The sequence below is a fragment of the Aspergillus sclerotioniger genome (assembly GCF_003184525.1).
Source record: "Aspergillus sclerotioniger CBS 115572 chromosome Unknown BO94scaffold_22, whole genome shotgun sequence".
Taxonomy (NCBI): Eukaryota; Fungi; Ascomycota; class Eurotiomycetes; order Eurotiales; family Aspergillaceae; genus Aspergillus; species Aspergillus sclerotioniger.
This window is the reverse complement of record NW_020291012.1, coordinates 629,785-647,160: the sequence shown is the minus strand read 5'-3', so window position 1 is coordinate 647,160 and position 17,376 is coordinate 629,785. Positions and strand designations below refer to the sequence as shown.

The 17,376-nt window shown below is 51.6% G+C and overlaps 7 protein-coding genes across 7 annotated transcripts; 3 read left to right on the top strand and 4 right to left on the bottom strand.

Moving 5' to 3' along the window:
• Positions 1–724: 724 nt before the first annotated feature.
• BO94DRAFT_470890 (putative peroxidase) lies at positions 725–1,459 on the bottom strand (the record flags this gene model as incomplete). The annotated part of the gene is made up of 1 exon (XM_025608354.1): positions 725–1,459. One exon carries the CDS (start codon positions 1,457–1,459, stop codon positions 725–727), a length of 735 nt encoding a protein of 244 aa, XP_025465319.1.
• Positions 1,460–1,711: 252 nt separating this feature from the next.
• BO94DRAFT_162452 (alpha/beta fold hydrolase) lies at positions 1,712–2,931 on the bottom strand. The gene is made up of 2 exons (XM_025605875.1): positions 2,620–2,931; positions 1,712–2,561 (listed from the first exon to the last, which is right to left on the bottom strand). Exons 1-2 carry the CDS (start codon positions 2,785–2,787, stop codon positions 1,725–1,727), a joined length of 1,005 nt encoding a protein of 334 aa, XP_025465318.1. The 5' UTR covers positions 2,788–2,931; the 3' UTR covers positions 1,712–1,724.
• Positions 2,932–3,688: 757 nt separating this feature from the next.
• On the top strand, positions 3,689–5,698 carry BO94DRAFT_162475 (uncharacterized protein). Its single transcript, XM_025605876.1, has 3 exons — positions 3,689–4,320; positions 4,371–4,598; positions 4,648–5,698. Exons 1-3 carry the CDS (start codon positions 3,982–3,984, stop codon positions 5,533–5,535), a joined length of 1,455 nt encoding a protein of 484 aa, XP_025465317.1. The 5' UTR covers positions 3,689–3,981; the 3' UTR covers positions 5,536–5,698.
• On the top strand, positions 5,699–7,184 carry BO94DRAFT_162421 (carbon-nitrogen hydrolase family protein). The gene is made up of 4 exons (XM_025605874.1): positions 5,699–5,906; positions 5,965–6,053; positions 6,130–6,545; positions 6,633–7,184. The coding sequence occupies exons 1-4, from the start codon at positions 5,862–5,864 to the stop codon at positions 6,968–6,970; spliced, it is 888 nt and encodes a 295-aa protein (XP_025465316.1). The 5' UTR covers positions 5,699–5,861; the 3' UTR covers positions 6,971–7,184.
• A 1,345-nt stretch (positions 7,185–8,529) lies between these two features.
• On the bottom strand, positions 8,530–11,555 carry BO94DRAFT_537331 (dynamin-like GTPase vpsA). Its single transcript, XM_025612244.1, has 8 exons — positions 11,211–11,555; positions 11,067–11,136; positions 10,896–10,990; positions 10,077–10,824; positions 9,386–10,027; positions 9,079–9,337; positions 8,942–9,026; positions 8,530–8,891 (listed from the first exon to the last, which is right to left on the bottom strand). The coding sequence occupies exons 1-8, from the start codon at positions 11,231–11,233 to the stop codon at positions 8,723–8,725; spliced, it is 2,091 nt and encodes a 696-aa protein (XP_025465315.1). The 5' UTR covers positions 11,234–11,555; the 3' UTR covers positions 8,530–8,722.
• A 50-nt stretch (positions 11,556–11,605) lies between these two features.
• BO94DRAFT_537329 (H(+)-transporting V1 sector ATPase subunit A) lies at positions 11,606–14,241 on the bottom strand. The gene is made up of 4 exons (XM_025612243.1): positions 13,827–14,241; positions 13,647–13,731; positions 12,914–13,581; positions 11,606–12,857 (listed from the first exon to the last, which is right to left on the bottom strand). The coding sequence occupies exons 1-4, from the start codon at positions 14,214–14,216 to the stop codon at positions 11,856–11,858; spliced, it is 2,145 nt and encodes a 714-aa protein (XP_025465314.1). The 5' UTR covers positions 14,217–14,241; the 3' UTR covers positions 11,606–11,855.
• A 794-nt stretch (positions 14,242–15,035) lies between these two features.
• On the top strand, positions 15,036–16,559 carry BO94DRAFT_548431 (oxygenase MpaB family protein; the record flags this gene model as incomplete). Its single annotated transcript, XM_025613399.1, has 4 exons — positions 15,036–15,392; positions 15,444–15,472; positions 15,499–16,246; positions 16,305–16,559. The coding sequence occupies 4 exons, from the start codon at positions 15,036–15,038 to the stop codon at positions 16,557–16,559; spliced, it is 1,389 nt and encodes a 462-aa protein (XP_025465313.1).
• Positions 16,560–17,376: the final 817 nt, after the last annotated feature.

Sequence of the window (17,376 nt, the reverse complement as noted above, 5' to 3'; positions counted from 1 at the left end):
AGAAGAGTTCCAGAATGCCGCCATCAACTCAGTCCCGTATTCCTCGGATCCATTCGAGAGCTTATTATCTGTGTTGCATTGCATGTTTCCGAAACGAGGAGAATATGTTCTGTTTGCATGGTCCCTGGCAGCGCTAAACTGAGTTGGGAAGGTAGCCCCTGGACCCTGCCCAGATTCTGAGTATCGCCAGTCACCATGCCATTTCGTACGTGTATCTGAGACTCTAGAATTAGAAAAACGCGCCGGACTATAGTGTATATAATTAAGAAGAGCATCATCGCCTGAATCTTGGAGAGACGACTATCAATCGAGCAGTGGAAATACCTTGGCTGACCTGCCAAGCTGTTCTAAAATTAGTAACCACGGGCGGCCCCAACAAGGAACCCACAAATCGCACAATAATGAGGGGAAACATCCGCTGAGACATGACAGCACGACCATTAGTATTAGCAAACACCCCTCGGAGATCAGGCAGTCTATCACAGATGTACTCCTAGAATAATTGATTATACCCTGTGGTCTGTACTTGGGTTATATGTATAGTGCTGATCCCATGGCTATGCGCCGTATATTGTGGAGATTGCTGTAGTCTGCCTCCCAAATATTGATCCAAACCAACACTGCATACGGAGATAACAACATCTAGCAAGTTGATTCAACTATAACATCATGATAGTGAGCTCCATCAACCAAGAATGCGTCCGCTAGCACCATGCAACCTAAATCAAAATGGCCAAGCATAGCGCGAAATGACTAACAGTACCACTAGTGCCTCTGGGAAAAACGCCTTAAACCTCCGTGGATTCCAACCTTCATCATACGGCAGACGCTCTTCCCCAAAGACAGCTCGCACATAGTCGTCCGGGATCCCCTTTTTGACTCCCTTCCCAAACACGCATCGCAGAGCAGCCAATTCCGCACATCCAACGTAGTGTTCGAACTTTCCAAACTGCAGATGCGGATTGTCTCTCTTCTGCTCTCCATACCGCTTTTTCCGATAGCTTCCCATGTCGGCAGACCGAAACTTGCCCTCCTTCGCGGATTGAATAAACCGTCTGTATAGTTCAGGATCCAAGTGGATGCAGTCGCCCAATTCGCGATCCTGTCGGGTGATTGAGACATCATGTTCAAGAGCATGAGGACGGCCGACTTGGTCTAGGTTGAGTACGGGGACTCCGTCTTTGTTCACTTGATTTGGGTCGCGTAACCCAGCTCTTGAGCTCCCAGGTGGACCGTTTTTTGGGTCGTCGGAGTGAACTTGAAAGACACGGCTCACGAGAGCGGAGGCTATGTCTAAGCCAAGCCCGACATACTGGACGGCGGCTTTTAGCTCAGAAGCGGTGATATCCTGTCCGTCACGGGCGATAAAGCCATGGTTAGCAAGGGAGTTGAGTACAGGGCATGGAGAACGTAAGTCTCCTGGTCCCGCGGGATGGTATTGACCCTTCTGGAGCGCCATTTCTCGATGATGAGGAGGAAAGAATAGAAGGGGGGGGTTGAAGCCAGCATATTTGTTCTGGTGATGGGCATCACGATGACGGGAGGAGCTGAAACGGCTTGGGAACAGGTGACAGCCATGCCTGGGAATGCCTGGGGGCTTGGTCACGAGCATCCAGCCCGGTCTTACTTCCACGCCTCACCTCCCGCAATTCAGTCAAGGTGGATCAGATTCGTTATTCGCTCGTCTATCTTAGCATGACCGCGATGTCTCCAGGAATGATCTTTCAGTTATTTCTATCCACAAATCCCTCGAGCAGGTTGTTCAGCTCTTGCTCTCTCTCCCAGCCTAGCATGTGGCCGCTACCCTCAAAAGCCTTCCATTGGATTCCCTCCCCGATCTCCTCGCGTATTATTTCCCCATGACGGAAGGTCAGCATCAGATCTTTGGTGCCATGGCAAACGAAGATCCTCTCTCTCCCCACTTGGTCCCCCAGTGACTTCAGCTGCTCCGCTGACTTTTGATGGAAATAGCAAGCCACAATCTGCATGAGAAATCCTTTCTTCGTGTGCGCTTCGGTGTCAGCACGCTTCTGCAGCATGGCAGCAGCAAAGCGATCCCGCTTGGTCGGAAAGTTCATCGTCGGATCCTCGTACTCCGTATCTGGCTGGGCAAGAAATTCGTCTGCGAAAGTACTCTTTGCTATTCTCTCCAGCTCTACGTCAACATGGCGGGGAATGAACATGCTCGCCCGTTGACGCAAGTTTTCGAAAAACGGACCAGTCCGGACAACACGCGGAGCTGTGCAGCAGAGGGTTAGACTCAACAGGCGATCGGGGATGAGCATTCCAATCTCTTGGGCGATCATGCCGCCCATACTAGCGCCGATGACATGGATCGATCGTTTTGGAGGGGCGCTGAGGTCGATCCAGCCCAGCGAAGCGACCAGGTCTACGGCATCCTGAGCCATTTCTGATGTGGAATAATAACAGACCGGCTTGTCCGAACGACCAACGCCACGGTTGTCAAAAATCAGACACGAATATTTGGAAGCATGCTGGTGGCCAAAGTACTTCGTCTGACGCTTCCAGTCTTTGAGGGATCCGTTGAGGCCCATCACCCACTCGAGCCATGTCAGTACTACCACAACCGGATGGATTGAAAATACTGCTCGGACTTACAACTAACTTCACGGGCCCAGAGCCATGGATCTCATAATTCATATTCAGGGGCCCACCGCGCCTGGTTTGGGCCACCGTACATGTTCCCGATGTGGTGGGATGGAGCTTCCAGTCGACCGTATTGAAAGCAGGATGCTTGATGACTTCCTCTGCAAGAAGTGGTGCCATTTTCTAATTTCTGAATCTCTATTCCGTTCAAAGGAATGATCACGACAGGTCTCGCCGGGATGGGCGTGGGCCAAACCTGGGCAGCTGCTCACATGTCCCGTTTTTCTTGGCAGGAATGATCCGAGGCCGCCCTGTGATCCATCCGTTCCTGTCGATGATTTCATTTCCGCCTTGGTGCCTACCCGACAGGTACCCTCTTGCCTACACGGCCACATCTGCTCTTTGACGATGAGGGCGATGCCTATCATCGTGATGAAATCTAGACTTCGTTCTATTTATCTCCTTCGACATGGCATTGAAACATAATCTGATGTTACAGATGCATCTCGCGAACTTGTACGGAGTACGCGTACGCATGCATCGACAGAAGCTCTGTATGCTATGTGATTCATCTGGATGGATACACAAAGTCCCCCTGATACATAATTGCCAATGTTTGTTTACACTGGTGGCAAGGTTCGATTTCGCTCGCTTCGTGACGTCTCATGAACCCCGAAGTGTGGGGTACGCGTCCTCTTCAGAGCAATCGGGGGGGGGGGGGGGGTCAATAAAGGATGCGCCAATACGATACCAGAGATACTCTGTGATATCAGCTCTTTATGTTTAATGGTGATGCCGTGGAACCTCATAGATGACGAATGATTCCTACCGGGCGAATGTTTCTTCTGGGAAGTCAGAAGTCAACATCAGACCCCTGAGGATAGTCGTCCACGTCTCTGAAAGACAAACTTGCTACGCTTCATTTCAGGGGATAGTTGCTGCCTACAATCATGTTCAGATACTGACGGGTGGTGCAGATGCTGTCTCCAAAGGGCCTGCACAGCAAAAGAACCGCCACCAATGCTGGAAGGATATACACCTTACTGAGAAGCGGAAGAAACAAAGAGAGATCCAGCTAGCAATGTGAGAGTAGCTGTGACTGGGTGGGTTAAGACAGTTTGATTTGTGCCTCTACACGCACCTGGATGAGGTGCGTCATAGGATTTGGTGGTGACACAGGTAGGAATGGTCGTCTGCCGCATATAAAGACTCGCTAGTACATGCGATTCACCTAGTTATTAAACCATCAATCAATCGATCGTCCATTTCAATCCTAGGAGCGCCGTTCTTCGTGGTCCTTTCAACAGTTCCTAAGGCGAGCCAGTGACAGACAAGACTCATTACATAGCACTTCTGCCTACAAGGCGTTTCGACATGGTGTGCCACTATAATATCCACCAGATCTGCTTAGCATCGACAATAAGTCCGGCTAATCCGGTGCATCCCAAGGCATCCTCGCGAGAAATTCAAGATCAACAGAATGAGTCTTTCAACTCCAAATTGGAGGCCCTCACGGGTGGATATTCAGGGATCATCAACAATGGCTCTCCAAATCCACTACTCGTCCCCGCAAAGCTCCACCGCAGTGTTGCTAGGATACACGAAGCACTTGTCCTTGGACTCACCAACATAGTCGAGAGATGGTGTGCAGACGAACAGGCAGTGTTCTCTCGCCGCATGCCGCTGGAACCGCATGAGGAGGATCTCTTGCGTGTATGTTACCTCTCAAATGCGAATTTCGTATGCTAATTCGCATATTCTAGTGGTTGCATGAGCAGGCCTGTGAGAAGAACTTGCGACAATTCTGGGAGTGTCAGGGACATTGGCGAACTGACTTCTTGCTGTCCGCTGAATGGCCTCGAAGTCTCCAAATTTGCGAGATCAACACACGATACTCGATCAATGCCCAGCTCATAGCCGCGTATGGCTACGAGGTATATGGCCAGATGGCATCGGAACGAAGTGTGTTTGCAGCTACAGATGCTGAAGAGGTATGCATTAGTGTGATTCTTCCCTCATTAGCAAACCTGACGTTCATAGTTTGTTCAAAGCCAGCTAGAACTTTTTGATTCGCGGTTCCCGGTGCACATCATTAACGATCAACATCTTACTTCTTTTGTCGAGATGTTCGTTTCCTACGCCGAGCGGAATACGGGGTTGCAGCCCACCATAGTCAAGCCGTCTGACCTCCGACTGGTGCAGGATCATGAATCTGCGACTGGCCACTCCCTCTACTGCAAGTCGACGCGCGAACACCCTGACCTTGTTGAGAATGGCGAGCCTCTGGATCGGATCTACCAGACGGGTATGTATCTGCTTCCGCACGAGCTCCGCTCCATGCCAGTGGAGATTCTACGCCAGCTAGCCTTATGTTGTGTCAACGACATGCGAAGCATCCTTTTGATCCACGACAAGAGGATTCTGGGTATTCTCCTTGAGGAACTTGACAGCCTTGTCGAACAGCATCGGATCCTGACCGCGGAGCAAGCCGAACTACTCCGGCAAGGCGTTGTGCCGACAATCAATCCGGGGTCGGCAAAGCTGGAGCAATTCATTGATCAATGCACGAAGACAAATACCGCCAATGATTCCTACATCATCAAGCCAGTGCGGAGTGCTCGAGGCGAAGGGATTCTACTCGGCAAGGAGTTATCCCCAACCCAATGGGAAGCTCTTCTGATAGACATGCGCGATCCCAAGCTTGCCCCCGGTCGAGCCGTGTATATCATCCAGCCGTTGATCCGACAGTCGGTCTTTGAGGTAATCGATCATCGAGGCGATTCCCAAGTCTGCCCTATTGTTGGTTGTTCTCACCTGGCGAATGGGAAGTTCACTGGCCTCGGATGCTGGCGGGCTGGAGGGACCGAGGTATGCAATATGAACAACAGGGCATTTTGGACGATGGGGGTTGTTGCCCGTCCTAGTTAAATGTTCTCGATGCCTGTTAAGGTCTGGATGAAGATACATTGAAGCGGGGGTACTGAAAAAGCAATTACCATGTGCTGGCACACTGGCAAACTATCCCACACAAAATGTAGCGTCGAATTACTACTTCTTATTTCTCATGAAGTCAAAAATGGCATACCATTGGATGCCATCGCCGAGGATTCGGATGTTGTAACGTTATCACTCTTATCAGGCCGAGTGACTCCAAAATGCGGGGATGCCTGACCCACCCTCTCCAACTCGCCGTCATAATATCCTCATCTCGAACACCCATGCTATGTTGAATCCTCATCATCTCCCAACTCACAATGGCACCCAATCACCGCGTCGCCGTCATTCAATGGAACATCAAGGTATGCCTCAACCTACCAACTTACCCCCTTTTAATTCAACCAACTAAACAAACCCCAGGACCTCGCCATCGACGAGAACCACCAAAAAGCATGCGCCTACATCTGTGATGCCGCATCCCAGGGTGCCCAATTGGCCGTCCTCCCTGAGTACGACTACCTTCCACTCACTCCTCCTCCTCCTCCTCCTCATCACCACGTTTTAATCAACCCCAAATCAAACCAGATACCACCTTACTGGCTGGTCACCCTCCAATCCCGAATGGATCGCCCTCGCCTCACAAACAACCCCCTACCTAACGGCCTACCAAGCCCTCGCCCGCGATCTACACATCTGCATCGTCCCAGGCACCATCGTTGAACACCACCCCTCCTCTCCCACAGCTAAAGATGATGGCCCCCTCCTCTACAACACCGCCTACTTCATCTCCAACGACGGGACCATCCTAGGCCACTACCGCAAAAAGAACATCTGGCACCCAGAACGCCCCTTCTTGACATCCTCGGGAACCGACCCGCACGAGGCATTTGATACCCCCATCGGCAAGGTCGGATTACTGATCTGCTGGGATCTGGCCTTTCCCGAAGCATTCCGGGAATTGATTTGCAAGGGGGCAGAGGTAGTAATTGTACCTACTTATTGTGAGTATCCCTCACCATCTCATCACTTCCCTACATAAAGTAAAGGCACTGTGACATGAAGATCAATGCTAATTAATTACACTAAAGGGAGCAAATACGACGCTTCCCCCGCCGCACTACACCATAACCCCAACTCCGAGAAACTCTTCCTAGAGACAACTCTCACGGCACGATGCTTCGAGAATACCTGCGCCATCATCTTCGCTAATGTAGCCCGCGGTGAAGAGGAAAGTGATCGTTTCCTCGGCCTGTCGAGGGTCTGTTTGCCCGTCATCGGCACAGTAGGGGCAATGGGTCCCGAAGAGGGAGTGCTAGTCATGGATATGAACATGGATGTTGTTCGGATCGCAGAGGAGAATTACCGAGTCAGAGAAGATCTGAATCGTGAAGGATGGTATTATACCTATCGGCATCAGAGTGTATAAACTACGGTGAAAGTGAGGTGAGGTGAGATAAGGTGACGCAACGTCCCATGTACATTAAACTACCCCATTCCTCTTCCTATTCCCGATTTCTTATCGCCATTCCCAACTCACGTCCAAGTGAGGCTTAATGATCCCCTCCACTACCACTACCACCTCCTCTCAAGCATCCATAAACGCAAAGCAAAGTCAAAACAACGCAAAACCCAACTCCCCCAGACCTAACCCCCCTACCCCCCAAAGCTATAAACCACCGAACAAGCCCCATCTTCCTCCAACTGCATATCATTGATAATCTGATGCACCCACGGCGGACGATGCTCAAAAGCCTACCTCACACCACAATTAGCCCTTCCCTCACCTAGCACCACAGAACCACTTCAACCACAACACTCACCCTTGTAACGCGCACACCGGGCCCAACGACCCCGTCACAGACGAGGCAAAACGGGGCATTCAGACGACGCGCGGCCCCGAACACAGCAATTGGGATCCAGGATTCGCGTGGGCAGAGGTCGATGGGGGGAGGGGCGAAGCTGTCGGGGTCAGCGAGGGGGGAGGTCTCGTATAGAGAGGCGAGGGTGCGAGGCCAGCACTGGTAGATGAGGGTGGAGGGGATGACGTGCTGGGGGGAGGCGGAGCAGTGGTCGTGGATGAAGCTGAAATTGACGGTGAAGCACATTCTGTGGTGGTGGTTAGGATTTGGTGAGGTAGAGGATGGGGGAAAGGGGGGTACTGACTTTGCTACCTTCAATGGTGGAGGTGAGGTTGGAGTTGAGGTGTGAGGGAGGTTGTTTTGAGATGTTGGAGATGTATCTTCACGTGTAGAAGAGAGGGCAGAGATGCAAGATGAGATGTAGCAACAGGAAGACAAGCTGAAGCAAAAGCAGAGCAACATCCAAGTGCTGAACTAGAGTGATATGAGATGAAGATGAAGACAAAGGGGAAGAAGAAGAAGAAGAAACAAGAAGAGATTCCTCTCAGGACAAAGATCTATACTCCCTTGATGCAATCATTCACTGCACTAACACCATCACTGAAGCTGCCCACCTGACCCCTCTCTTACACTGCACCCAATCTAGCACTTGACATCCTACACCTACTGAACTCAAGTACATCCAATTTGTGATCATATCAAATGCAATGCATGCTTTATACAAAGTGTATCTAAGGTGAGAGTCAGCACAAACGCTCATTGGCTGATGAGATGACGCTAACAGCGGGATGAGTAGATAGGATCTACTGGAAACAGGCGCTAATGATACGTATGGGTTAGCGTGCTGATTATCGGCACGTGCGTGAGATTCAGTGGATTCAATGTTTGAGATTGATTCACTTCTCACTGGGTTCACTCACTTGAGTGGATATGGAAGAAGGATAAAGGATTTGTTTATGTGACAAGGTGATCGCTTTTCCAATGCACAGTAACGTGAGTGTGAGAATGAATGAGTTGAATGATATCATGCTCAACAGCAAGACACAAGCATTAGGATAAATTAAGCCATCGGCTATCTACAGCTACTATACATCGCATTAAGCAGCAACCGTCTGAATTCTAAGAAACCGCAATCATCCACAATCATTAGGCGATACAAATTCGTGAAATCTCGACAACCTGACATCCATGCCGCCCAGGACCCTGGTAGAAGAAATATAATCAGGAATAACTCCTCCGACACAGACCCCAAAAGACTGGCTCCTGCAGGTCAGAAAGCAACCGGTGTATAGATCAAAACTAACCATCCAACCCGCCCCTTACTGCACCTGACTGACGATCTCGCTGGCCCGGGACAAACTCTCCACCATCTGCTGGCACTCCTTCCTCCGCCGCACCGTGTAGTCGCTCTCCTTCAGCAGGTCGTCCAGCTCGCTGTTGCGGTACATATTCTCGAGGAGTTCGCGCTGCATCTCATCCTTGGTGAATCTAGCACAGGTTAGCGGAAGACTTGGGTAGAGGGAGTGGAGGACACATACTGGACAAGGGTGTACATGATGGCTTTCGGGACCATATCGATCATGGTCCGCTTCACGATGTTGAAGTACGACGTAATCAGGAGCTCTGTTGATCATTAGTATCGGCCTTCGTAGGAACCCACTAGTGCAACACTTACTAACGACCTCAACTTCCACACTCTCACGCTCTGACAAAGACGCGGACGCCTTCAGGGTCGGCGGCGGCGGCTCCATGGCGGCCATCTTCTTCTTGTTCTTCGAAGCCCAGAAACTGCCGAAGAATCCACCAGAGTTGCCATTGTCCACGGGAAGCTCAACCGACGGGCTGTTGGCCCGCGGAGGCAGAGGCTTACCCGTCTTTGGGTCGACCTGAGTAGGCTTTCCACCAGATTGGCGCTCGTTGACAATAGTCATAGCCTATACTGTCAGTACATAGCAGAAAGATGGAAGATCAATGGTACTTACGCGGTGTCCGTTGAGGAAATCCGGGTGTCCCGTGTTGATATAGCACGCCTCCATGGAGATCAAGTCGTGAACCAGCTTGTTGGTCGGCTCCATGCACTTCTTGAAAAAGCCAACAACCACCGCATGGAACTTCTCCTTCAGCATAGGATACCTCCGGAAAAGTTGCTTGTTCAGGAGCTGACCCAAGATGCGGACAAGTTCATCGTAAACCAGCGAGATACACTTCAAGCTGGGGTCCTCCAGGCGCTTGATCTGCTGCTTCACGATCAACTCAAAAGCAGTCGTGCCAACGAACAGTGCGGGAGAGGGACCAGACGAGTTGTAGAGAATGGTTCGGATGTCAATGTCCTTCACATGGTCGAATGGGTCGACCGCTTTGACACCGTTGGAGTAGAGCTCATGGAACACAAAGCTGATACGAGCACCACCCGAGAGTTCGATGCTGGACAGCTCCTGGTTGCTTCCCTCGAGCACCGTACGGTACTCATTGCTGAATTCCGTGATGATGTTCAGGATGATATTCGCACTGTTTCCGAGCATCGAGTCGCCAAGTTGCGACAATTCCGAGGTGTACTTCTGGAGAGAGGAAGAAATGCGCGCCTTAATATCGGGGAGGGTTTGCTTGATGTGCATCATAAGGATCTACCAAGGTTAGCCCGGATGCTGCACCACAGCCTTCGACCACACGTACCAGGTTCAGCTTTCTGGCAAGGTAAGGCGTTCCGCAGTATGAGGCCTTGTTCCGGTAAGCCTTGTGGTTTTCGAAAAAGTTCTTCTCGTGCTCCAGGGCATATGTAATAGGCCGCTTGTTCTCGATATCACGCTGACCACGGTTGACGACCGGCACGTAACCCAGACGCAGAGGGATAATCCTGCCCGCAAGAATATCCACAACATCGGTACCCTCGTCCATCAGATCCACCTTGGTCAACACACCGATCGTACGTTGACCCTCCGGGTCTACTTCCCGCGCCAGCTTCAGACCGTCCGAGTTGGCCAGATCTTGATTGGCCGAAGTGACCGCCAGGATGATAGCGTTGGGCTTGCTGATGTATTTCAAAACCATGTCCCGGATCTGACGCTCGATATCCTTGGGCTGGTCACCCACAGGCACCTTGGTCAAACCGGGCAAGTCGACCAGTGTGAGGGTCAAGACATTGGGCGAGTAGATACGCAGGTTGATTGGAGCAGGCGAAATACCGGCGTTGCGACCGACCTTGGATTCGGTCTCGCGGACAATCTCCTCGCGGATCTTGTTGAAATCGTAGAACTTCTGACCGGGGATGTGGAGGAACTCGCCGTACTCGTCCAGGTTGGCCTCCTTGTCCGTCGTCTCCAGGGGCTCTTCCTTGACGCCATTTATTTGCGAGTCAGCGGGCTTGTTGATCAGTTGCAGGACGAGGGGTCTCCGAGTGACAATTCCGGAACCACGGGGCAGGCTAGGCAGCGATAAGGGTGCCAGTTAGTCGGCTGCGACCACGACAACGATGAGGACCAGAGAGCCACTTACAAATCGCGGCCGACAATATTCTCTAGGACAGAACTCTTTCCACTAGATTGCGAACCGACGACGGCAATCTGGGGCAGGTCGATGGGGTTGTGAACCTAAACGGAATAGGCGGTGTCAGTCGGCGGAGGGGTTGCTTGCAGCTCAGCTCAGCTCCACGGCTCCATGACTTACCCCGACAGTCGAAAAGACATCCTGCAGCTTGTTCACCAGCGAGATCAGGCTGGGATCGTTGACATTTATCCTGCGGGCACCATGAGGTCAGTCAGCCGAATCGGAGGCATCAGCACGAGGGACCAGGGGGGGCGGGTTGCGCACGAGAAGCCAGTCGGGCTTGCCATGGCTGGCAACGCAGAGCAGGGGACGGTCGCTCCAAATTAATAAAAGGGTTGGATATAGAGAGACGTAGGCAAGTAGCTAGACGACGTCCGAGCAGCGATTGTCCGTTCAGGGGGAATGACAGAGGAGCGTGGAGGATGTTTGGGGGGGGTTGAAAGGGAAGAGAGCGAGCGAAGGCGGGAAGGGCCAAGTGGAGAGTTTCGCTTCGGTCCAGATCCCATAGATACCAGAGGACGGAGTACCTAGATACTCGCTGCAATCACGGCCTGCCACGGCGTTACCCACCTGAACCTGGGACCCTGATGGTGGCAAATCGACGTCTACAATTGACTAAACTACGGATGAAGGTACCCGATGGGCCACCCTTTGGGACTGACTGCCTACACAGCAACGGGCGGCCGCGTCATGTGGATTTGGCCACCCAAAAGCGGCCAGACAATGGCACCAGCTGCTAAATGATGCTGCCTGACTGACTCACTCCCTCGCACACGACAAACGGAATCCTCTCGAATTCATCAAGGCAACAGCAATAACTACATATACTGGGAATTTGCTATGCTACAAGCTCGGGATATAATTTAGTCAACACGCCCCCGGTCCACCGGCGATAATGCCCTTCTCTACTCATCCGACACCGAAGCAAACCGCTCCGACATGGACTGGAGAACCTTCTCGTACTGCAACAAACTTAGAAATAGGCATCAATGGGAGCGGCACCATTGGACTTACCTTCTCGGAAACTTCAGCCTCGTTGGTCGGCACCTCGAACTTCATGCTCCGGAGTGAGCTCTGGATGTCGGTTGTGGCGTCGCGAACCTTGGCCCAGTTCTGACCTTGGGCCACAGCCTTTTGGGCTTCGTCGTGGTAGCCCATGAACGCCTTCATCATGTACTCGGTCTTCCACAGGGGACAGAACTGATCGTAGTCACTGTATCCGTTCTGCTGCAAGAAATCATCCTTGACCATGGCAGCCACATCCAGGGTAATCTTGTCCGAGTCACCCAAAGCGGCCTTACCGACCAGCTGCACGACCTGGTCCAGATCTTCCGACTTGGTCAACAGCTCACGGATCTGGTCGCGCAAGCGAGGGAACTCGGGGTGGTGCTTCTCGTAGTACCGGTCCAAAATCGTTGTGTACTTGCTGTAGGAGATCGAGGTGTTGATCGACGGGAAATGCTTCCGTTGGGCCAATTTCTTGTCCAGACCCCAGAACACCTGGACAATACCCAGGGTACTACTGGTGACAGGATCCGAGAAATCACCACCCGGAGGACTGACGGCAGCGACAATACTGACACTGCCGATTCTCTCGGGGCTTCCGAGAGCGGTACTCTTGCCCGCACGCTCGTAGAAGGAAGCCAGCTTGGCACCCAGGTAGGCCGGGAAACCCTGGTCAGCCGGCATCTCTCCCAGACGACCGGAAATCTCACGAAGGGCCTCGGCCCAACGAGAACTGGAATCCGCCATCATAGCCACGTTCTTTCCCTGATCACGGAAGTATTCGGCGATCGTAATACCGGTGTAAATGGAGGCCTCACGTGCGGCGACAGGCATGTTGGAGGTGTTGGCGATCAGGCAGGTACGCTTCATGATGGGTTCTTTGCGGCCGTCGACGTCAATAGAGAGCTACCAAGTTCACTCGTTAGTATAAGAGATGCTCGCCACCAGACGGTTTCACTTACCTCGGGGAAATCCATCAAGACTTCGGCCATCTCGTTACCACGCTCACCACAACCGACGTAGACGATGATATCACTGTTGGAGAACTTGGACACACTCTGCGAAATGACAGTCTTTCCGCATCCAAAGGCACCAGGAATACAGACAGTACCACCCTGGACACTAGGGAACAAAGAGTCCAGGACTCTCTGACCGACGATGAAGGGAGCGTCGGATGACAGCTTCTCGTTCACAGGTCTGGGCACACGGACAGGCCAGGTGTGCATCATACTGTGTTCCGTCTTGACACCATTGAACTCGATTTCCAGCAGCTTCTCCTCGACAGTATAACTTCCAGCCTCGGCTATGCGGGTGATGGTACCTCTGGCGCGGGGAGGGAGAATGATCTTGTGGTCGTTCACCAGACTGTTCTCGGCAACGGTACCCCAGATGTCACCTCCGGTAATGTGATCGCCGACCTTGTACTTGCCCGGCGTGAAGTCCCACTTCTTCACCCGATCCAGCGCATTGACCGCAATACCACGGGGAATATAGATACCCTTGGACTGGTCGTAGATCGCCTTCAGAGGTCGCTGAATACCATCGTAGATTGTTTCCATCAGGCCGGGACCCAGCTCGACCGAAAGAGGCTTTCCTGTTCGCAAGACGGGGTCGCCGACCGTCAAACCAGCTATAGAAAGATGCAGTTAGACACTGGAGCTGTAGATGGCGGGACTGGCGGTGGTGGCGGTGTACCTGTCTCCTCATAGACCTGAATAGTGGCCTTATCGGCATCAATCCGAATGACTTCACCGACGAGCTGATCATGACCGACTCGGCACTACAAGAGTTGCGGGGCGTTAGCGATCGGACTTTGTCGACATTGAAGCTTGAAATCCCAAGGAAGAAGGACAACAAAGGCAATGGGGGGCATACCAACTCGTACATGGCACAGCCGATCATATGCTCTGCCACAACGACGGGACCGGAGACGGAGAAGACGGAGCCATGCTGGGTCTCGCCATCATCAGCGGAGGGGGCCATGATGCGTGGAGCAGGGGGGTGGATAGTAGGAGTGGACACAGCGGGGGAGGGGGAGGGATGGATGGGGGAGGCAGGAGGAGGAGAAGACGAGGAGCTGTGGCTGCAGGATGATGAAGTGGGCGAGACGGGGAGCGGTGGCAGTTGCGGGCTGTCCAGCTGGTAGTCTAGTCCAGATAGTCCGGGCGGTGATGACGACCTGCAACCAACGCCTTCGTCGTGACGCGCGATCAGGTCTAGCAGCGAAGGGCGGGCTTTGAGTCGTCGCACACCGAGTCCTAGCATTCCATCAGGGGACCATCACAATATCACAATACTAGTATCTAGAGGATTGACAGATCTGGGGCATCAACTAGATCGTGGCCCCTGATGAGCTATTGGCTGCGTGGTCCTTGCGGTGTTGCGTGTTGACTCAGCCGGGCTTATCGAAACGGTGCCGCCTACAACCTACAACCTACTACACTCGAGGAACTAAGTCACAGTCCCCGACCGTTCGAGTCAAAAAAGACTGGTAATAACTGTTTGGGATGCTGCACTGCCTCGGAGTCTTTCTTCACTTTGAGCGACCACCTCCAATGATAATGGCTGCCGCGGCGGGATCTTCCAACCATCCCACCACAACAATACCAGGTAGCACTTATCAGTCATAGTAGATACTACTAGGCAGAAGACTGTATCTTCCACCTCCCAACCATGGATACTACTGTTTAATGTGACGGATCTCAGTTACACCCTATACCTATACATATGACCGAGGTCTGAGGAGTGAGCATTCACGTGTTCATCCAGTATCTCCTCAAACATCATTCAAATACTTCCCCGCATTCTAACTCTTCCATCATTGACCCGCTCAGCACAGCCCTCACAAGTCTCTATTTGGCTCTTTGGCTCCTTGTTCCATGGACCTTGAGCAGTTAATCTGCTATCCGGGACTGGTTCATCGCGAGGAATAGAAGTTCATGTCTCAGGATTTGGTATCAGTACTTATACGTGCAGTATGACGCGCCCATATATAGTATCTAAGTGGCTCAGCTGCACAAAATCACAAACACCAATCTCATAACAGATAGTACCCCCACCAAAGAAAAGACCCGAAATACCAAAATGTCACCATCGAACCTGCGCAGCTACTGGGACTATACGTTTCTGTGGACGGATCTCCACCAAACTAAGGAACAATTACGACCAAGAATATACACTTATGACAGGCTTGCAGATGAGTGTCTCGAACGACTGGATGTCCTTGCTCCAGAGACTGTACAAGATGTCCAAAATGATGCGGCGGGGCCGAAGAAGCCCAGACGAGACATGCATGCTTTGATGAAGGATCACGCGCGTAATGATCCGAAACTTGGTGAACTTTGGACGCAAGTCAACACCGTGCCAGAATGGGTCGATTGGCAGCAAATCCAACGAGGACAGGATGTGTTTTTTCGCTATGGGCTACCCATCTTGAATGCGGTAAGTTTATCGTGAAATGGATATCGTCGTTAAGATGCTAAGAAAGGACAGCTCAACTTTGGAAGCCTTCTCGGTGGCATGTAAGTCTGTCTAAACCATGTTTTAGTTCCGACTATAATATCCCCAGGGGTTCTGCACGTGTGGTCGAAACCTTGGCCCGCACTGGAGGCTTCTCTGCCGATGTTGTGCGGCGGCGATTGCTGGAGACCCTGCAGTTTGTCCTTCAGGTGTCTGAGTCCTTGGACGCAATAAAGCCAGGCGGTGCGGGCCATGTTTCATCCATCCGTGTCCGGCTGCTACATGCGTCTGTTCGTTCGAGGATACTGAGCTTGGCAAAGAATGATCCAGATTACTATAACGTCGACGAATGCGGCGTTCCCATCAACGACCTTGATTGTATTGCAACAATTAACACTTTCTCGTCCATCGTGATCTGGGTCGGTCTCCCTCGGCAAGGTATTTGGCTCCGAAAGCAAGAAATCAACGACTATCTCGCTCTTTGGAGACTAGTGGCCTACTACATGGGAACTCCTGACACGCCCTTCGCCAGCCAGCCGAGCGGGCGTGCCATGATGGAGTCTCTGACTGCGTCCGAGTTTAATCCCACTGATGTTAGCAAGCTTCTGGCACACAATATCATCCTGGGTCTAGAAAAGACTGCCCCAACATACGCGTCAAAAGAGTTCATGGAGGCAATGGCTCGATACCTCAACGGGAGACAGCTCTCCGACAGACTCGGTATCCCTCAGACCAATCTATACTATCGATCCCTGATATACGGGTATCGCTTCTTCGTTATGACACTAGCATATGGGACCCGGTTGTTTCCGACGCTTGACCAGACCCTTATCGCAGTATGTCTAAACGTCATGCTGTCATTCTTAGGATGTAATTCTGTACTGACCTATCCAGTTCCGTCGCAAACTCTACTACACCATGATAACCGACCGAGAGAAAGGCCTTGGGGGGGAATCATTCTACGCCTTCCAGTATGTCCCATCCTACGGGAAGACCACGAGTCCGGGAAAGCGCAGGTCATCGAAGCCAGCGGCAGTTGGAATTGAAGCAGTGGCACAGCTAGGCCTTTTAGCTGCCCTGCTTGCTGCCGTGGTTGTGTTCAGCGGAGGCATATATGCGTTGCGCATATTGACCCCAGCCATTCTATGACAATGATTTGAGCTTCGTATGCGATACATTCATGTGATTACATCCGTCTTTCGATAGTATTCAATTTGAGCATGTACCCCTCCTACCCCGTATATCAATACAATGTCTCAGCGTTCCACCTTCCCCACTATGACGTTATCGACAACATGGCACTGACAACACTTGCATCCATCATGATCCCGCAGTCTCAAGAACATACACTTAAATCAAAACTACACTCCACAGAATCGCTATCTATCTCAACAGCTCTCAATCACCTGTTGAGCATACACCTCAACCCTACAACATAACAAAAAACAATCATCTCATTCATTCCAATTAATTTCATAAACACATACCCCCATACTATATCCACCCAAAGCTATCTCCCTCAACAATACACATCACATATCAAACTCCAATCCTCGCAATCTCATCCCTCGAATTTACTTCTACATACGATAACCAATTAGCCAACCCCACACACCCAATCCAAAGAAAAAAGAAAGGAATACATACCCCACACTCCTTACAAGTGCACCCCTGACCACAAGAGCAGGTACTGGGGCCACTGCAACCACAAGTATTTCCGGATCCGCAACCGCAGCCCATCTTGATGTAGGACAATTGGGTAGAATATGGTGTGATAAGTGGATAAGAATGTGTCAAGTTGGTTTTAGGTCTTGTGAATGGACAATGGGAGATGAGAACCTTGGGGGTGAGATAAAGGGGGGAAGTAAGTTAGCATGTATGGATATATATAGGTAGAGGGAAATGGGTTGTTGGTTGTTGTGGGGGGAAAGGGTAATACGAGGCATCATTATGAGGTCAGGTCAGG

Coding starts and splice junctions, on each gene's coding strand:
- BO94DRAFT_537331 (XM_025612244.1), bottom strand. CDS start 11,233: ATGGCAAGCCCGACTGGCTTCTC. Junction 10,991..11,066: donor ATGTCTTTTCGACTGTCGGG/GTAAGTCATGGA, acceptor TATTCCGTTTAG/GTTCACAACCCCATCGACCT. Junction 9,338..9,385: donor ATTTCCTCAACGGACACCGC/GTAAGTACCATT, acceptor CTGACAGTATAG/GCTATGACTATTGTCAACGA.
- BO94DRAFT_537329 (XM_025612243.1), bottom strand. CDS start 14,216: ATGCTAGGACTCGGTGTGCGACGACTCAAAGCCCGCCCTTCGCTGCTA. Junction 13,732..13,826: donor GCTGTGCCATGTACGAGTTG/GTATGCCCCCCA, acceptor CAACTCTTGTAG/TGCCGAGTCGGTCATGATCA. Junction 13,582..13,646: donor TCAGGTCTATGAGGAGACAG/GTACACCGCCAC, acceptor ATCTTTCTATAG/CTGGTTTGACGGTCGGCGAC.
- BO94DRAFT_162421 (XM_025605874.1), top strand. CDS start 5,862: ATGGCACCCAATCACCGCGTCGCCGTCATTCAATGGAACATCAAG. Junction 6,054..6,129: donor CAATTGGCCGTCCTCCCTGA/GTACGACTACCT, acceptor AAATCAAACCAG/ATACCACCTTACTGGCTGGT. Junction 6,546..6,632: donor AGTAATTGTACCTACTTATT/GTGAGTATCCCT, acceptor ATTACACTAAAG/GGAGCAAATACGACGCTTCC.
- BO94DRAFT_162475 (XM_025605876.1), top strand. CDS start 3,982: ATGGTGTGCCACTATAATATCCACCAGATCTGCTTAGCATCGACAATA. Junction 4,321..4,370: donor ATGAGGAGGATCTCTTGCGT/GTATGTTACCTC, acceptor CGCATATTCTAG/TGGTTGCATGAGCAGGCCTG. Junction 4,599..4,647: donor CAGCTACAGATGCTGAAGAG/GTATGCATTAGT, acceptor TGACGTTCATAG/TTTGTTCAAAGCCAGCTAGA.
- BO94DRAFT_162452 (XM_025605875.1), bottom strand. CDS start 2,787: ATGGCACCACTTCTTGCAGAGGAAGTCATCAAGCATCCTGCTTTCAAT. Junction 2,562..2,619: donor CTGGGCCCGTGAAGTTAGTT/GTAAGTCCGAGC, acceptor ACATGGCTCGAG/TGGGTGATGGGCCTCAACGG.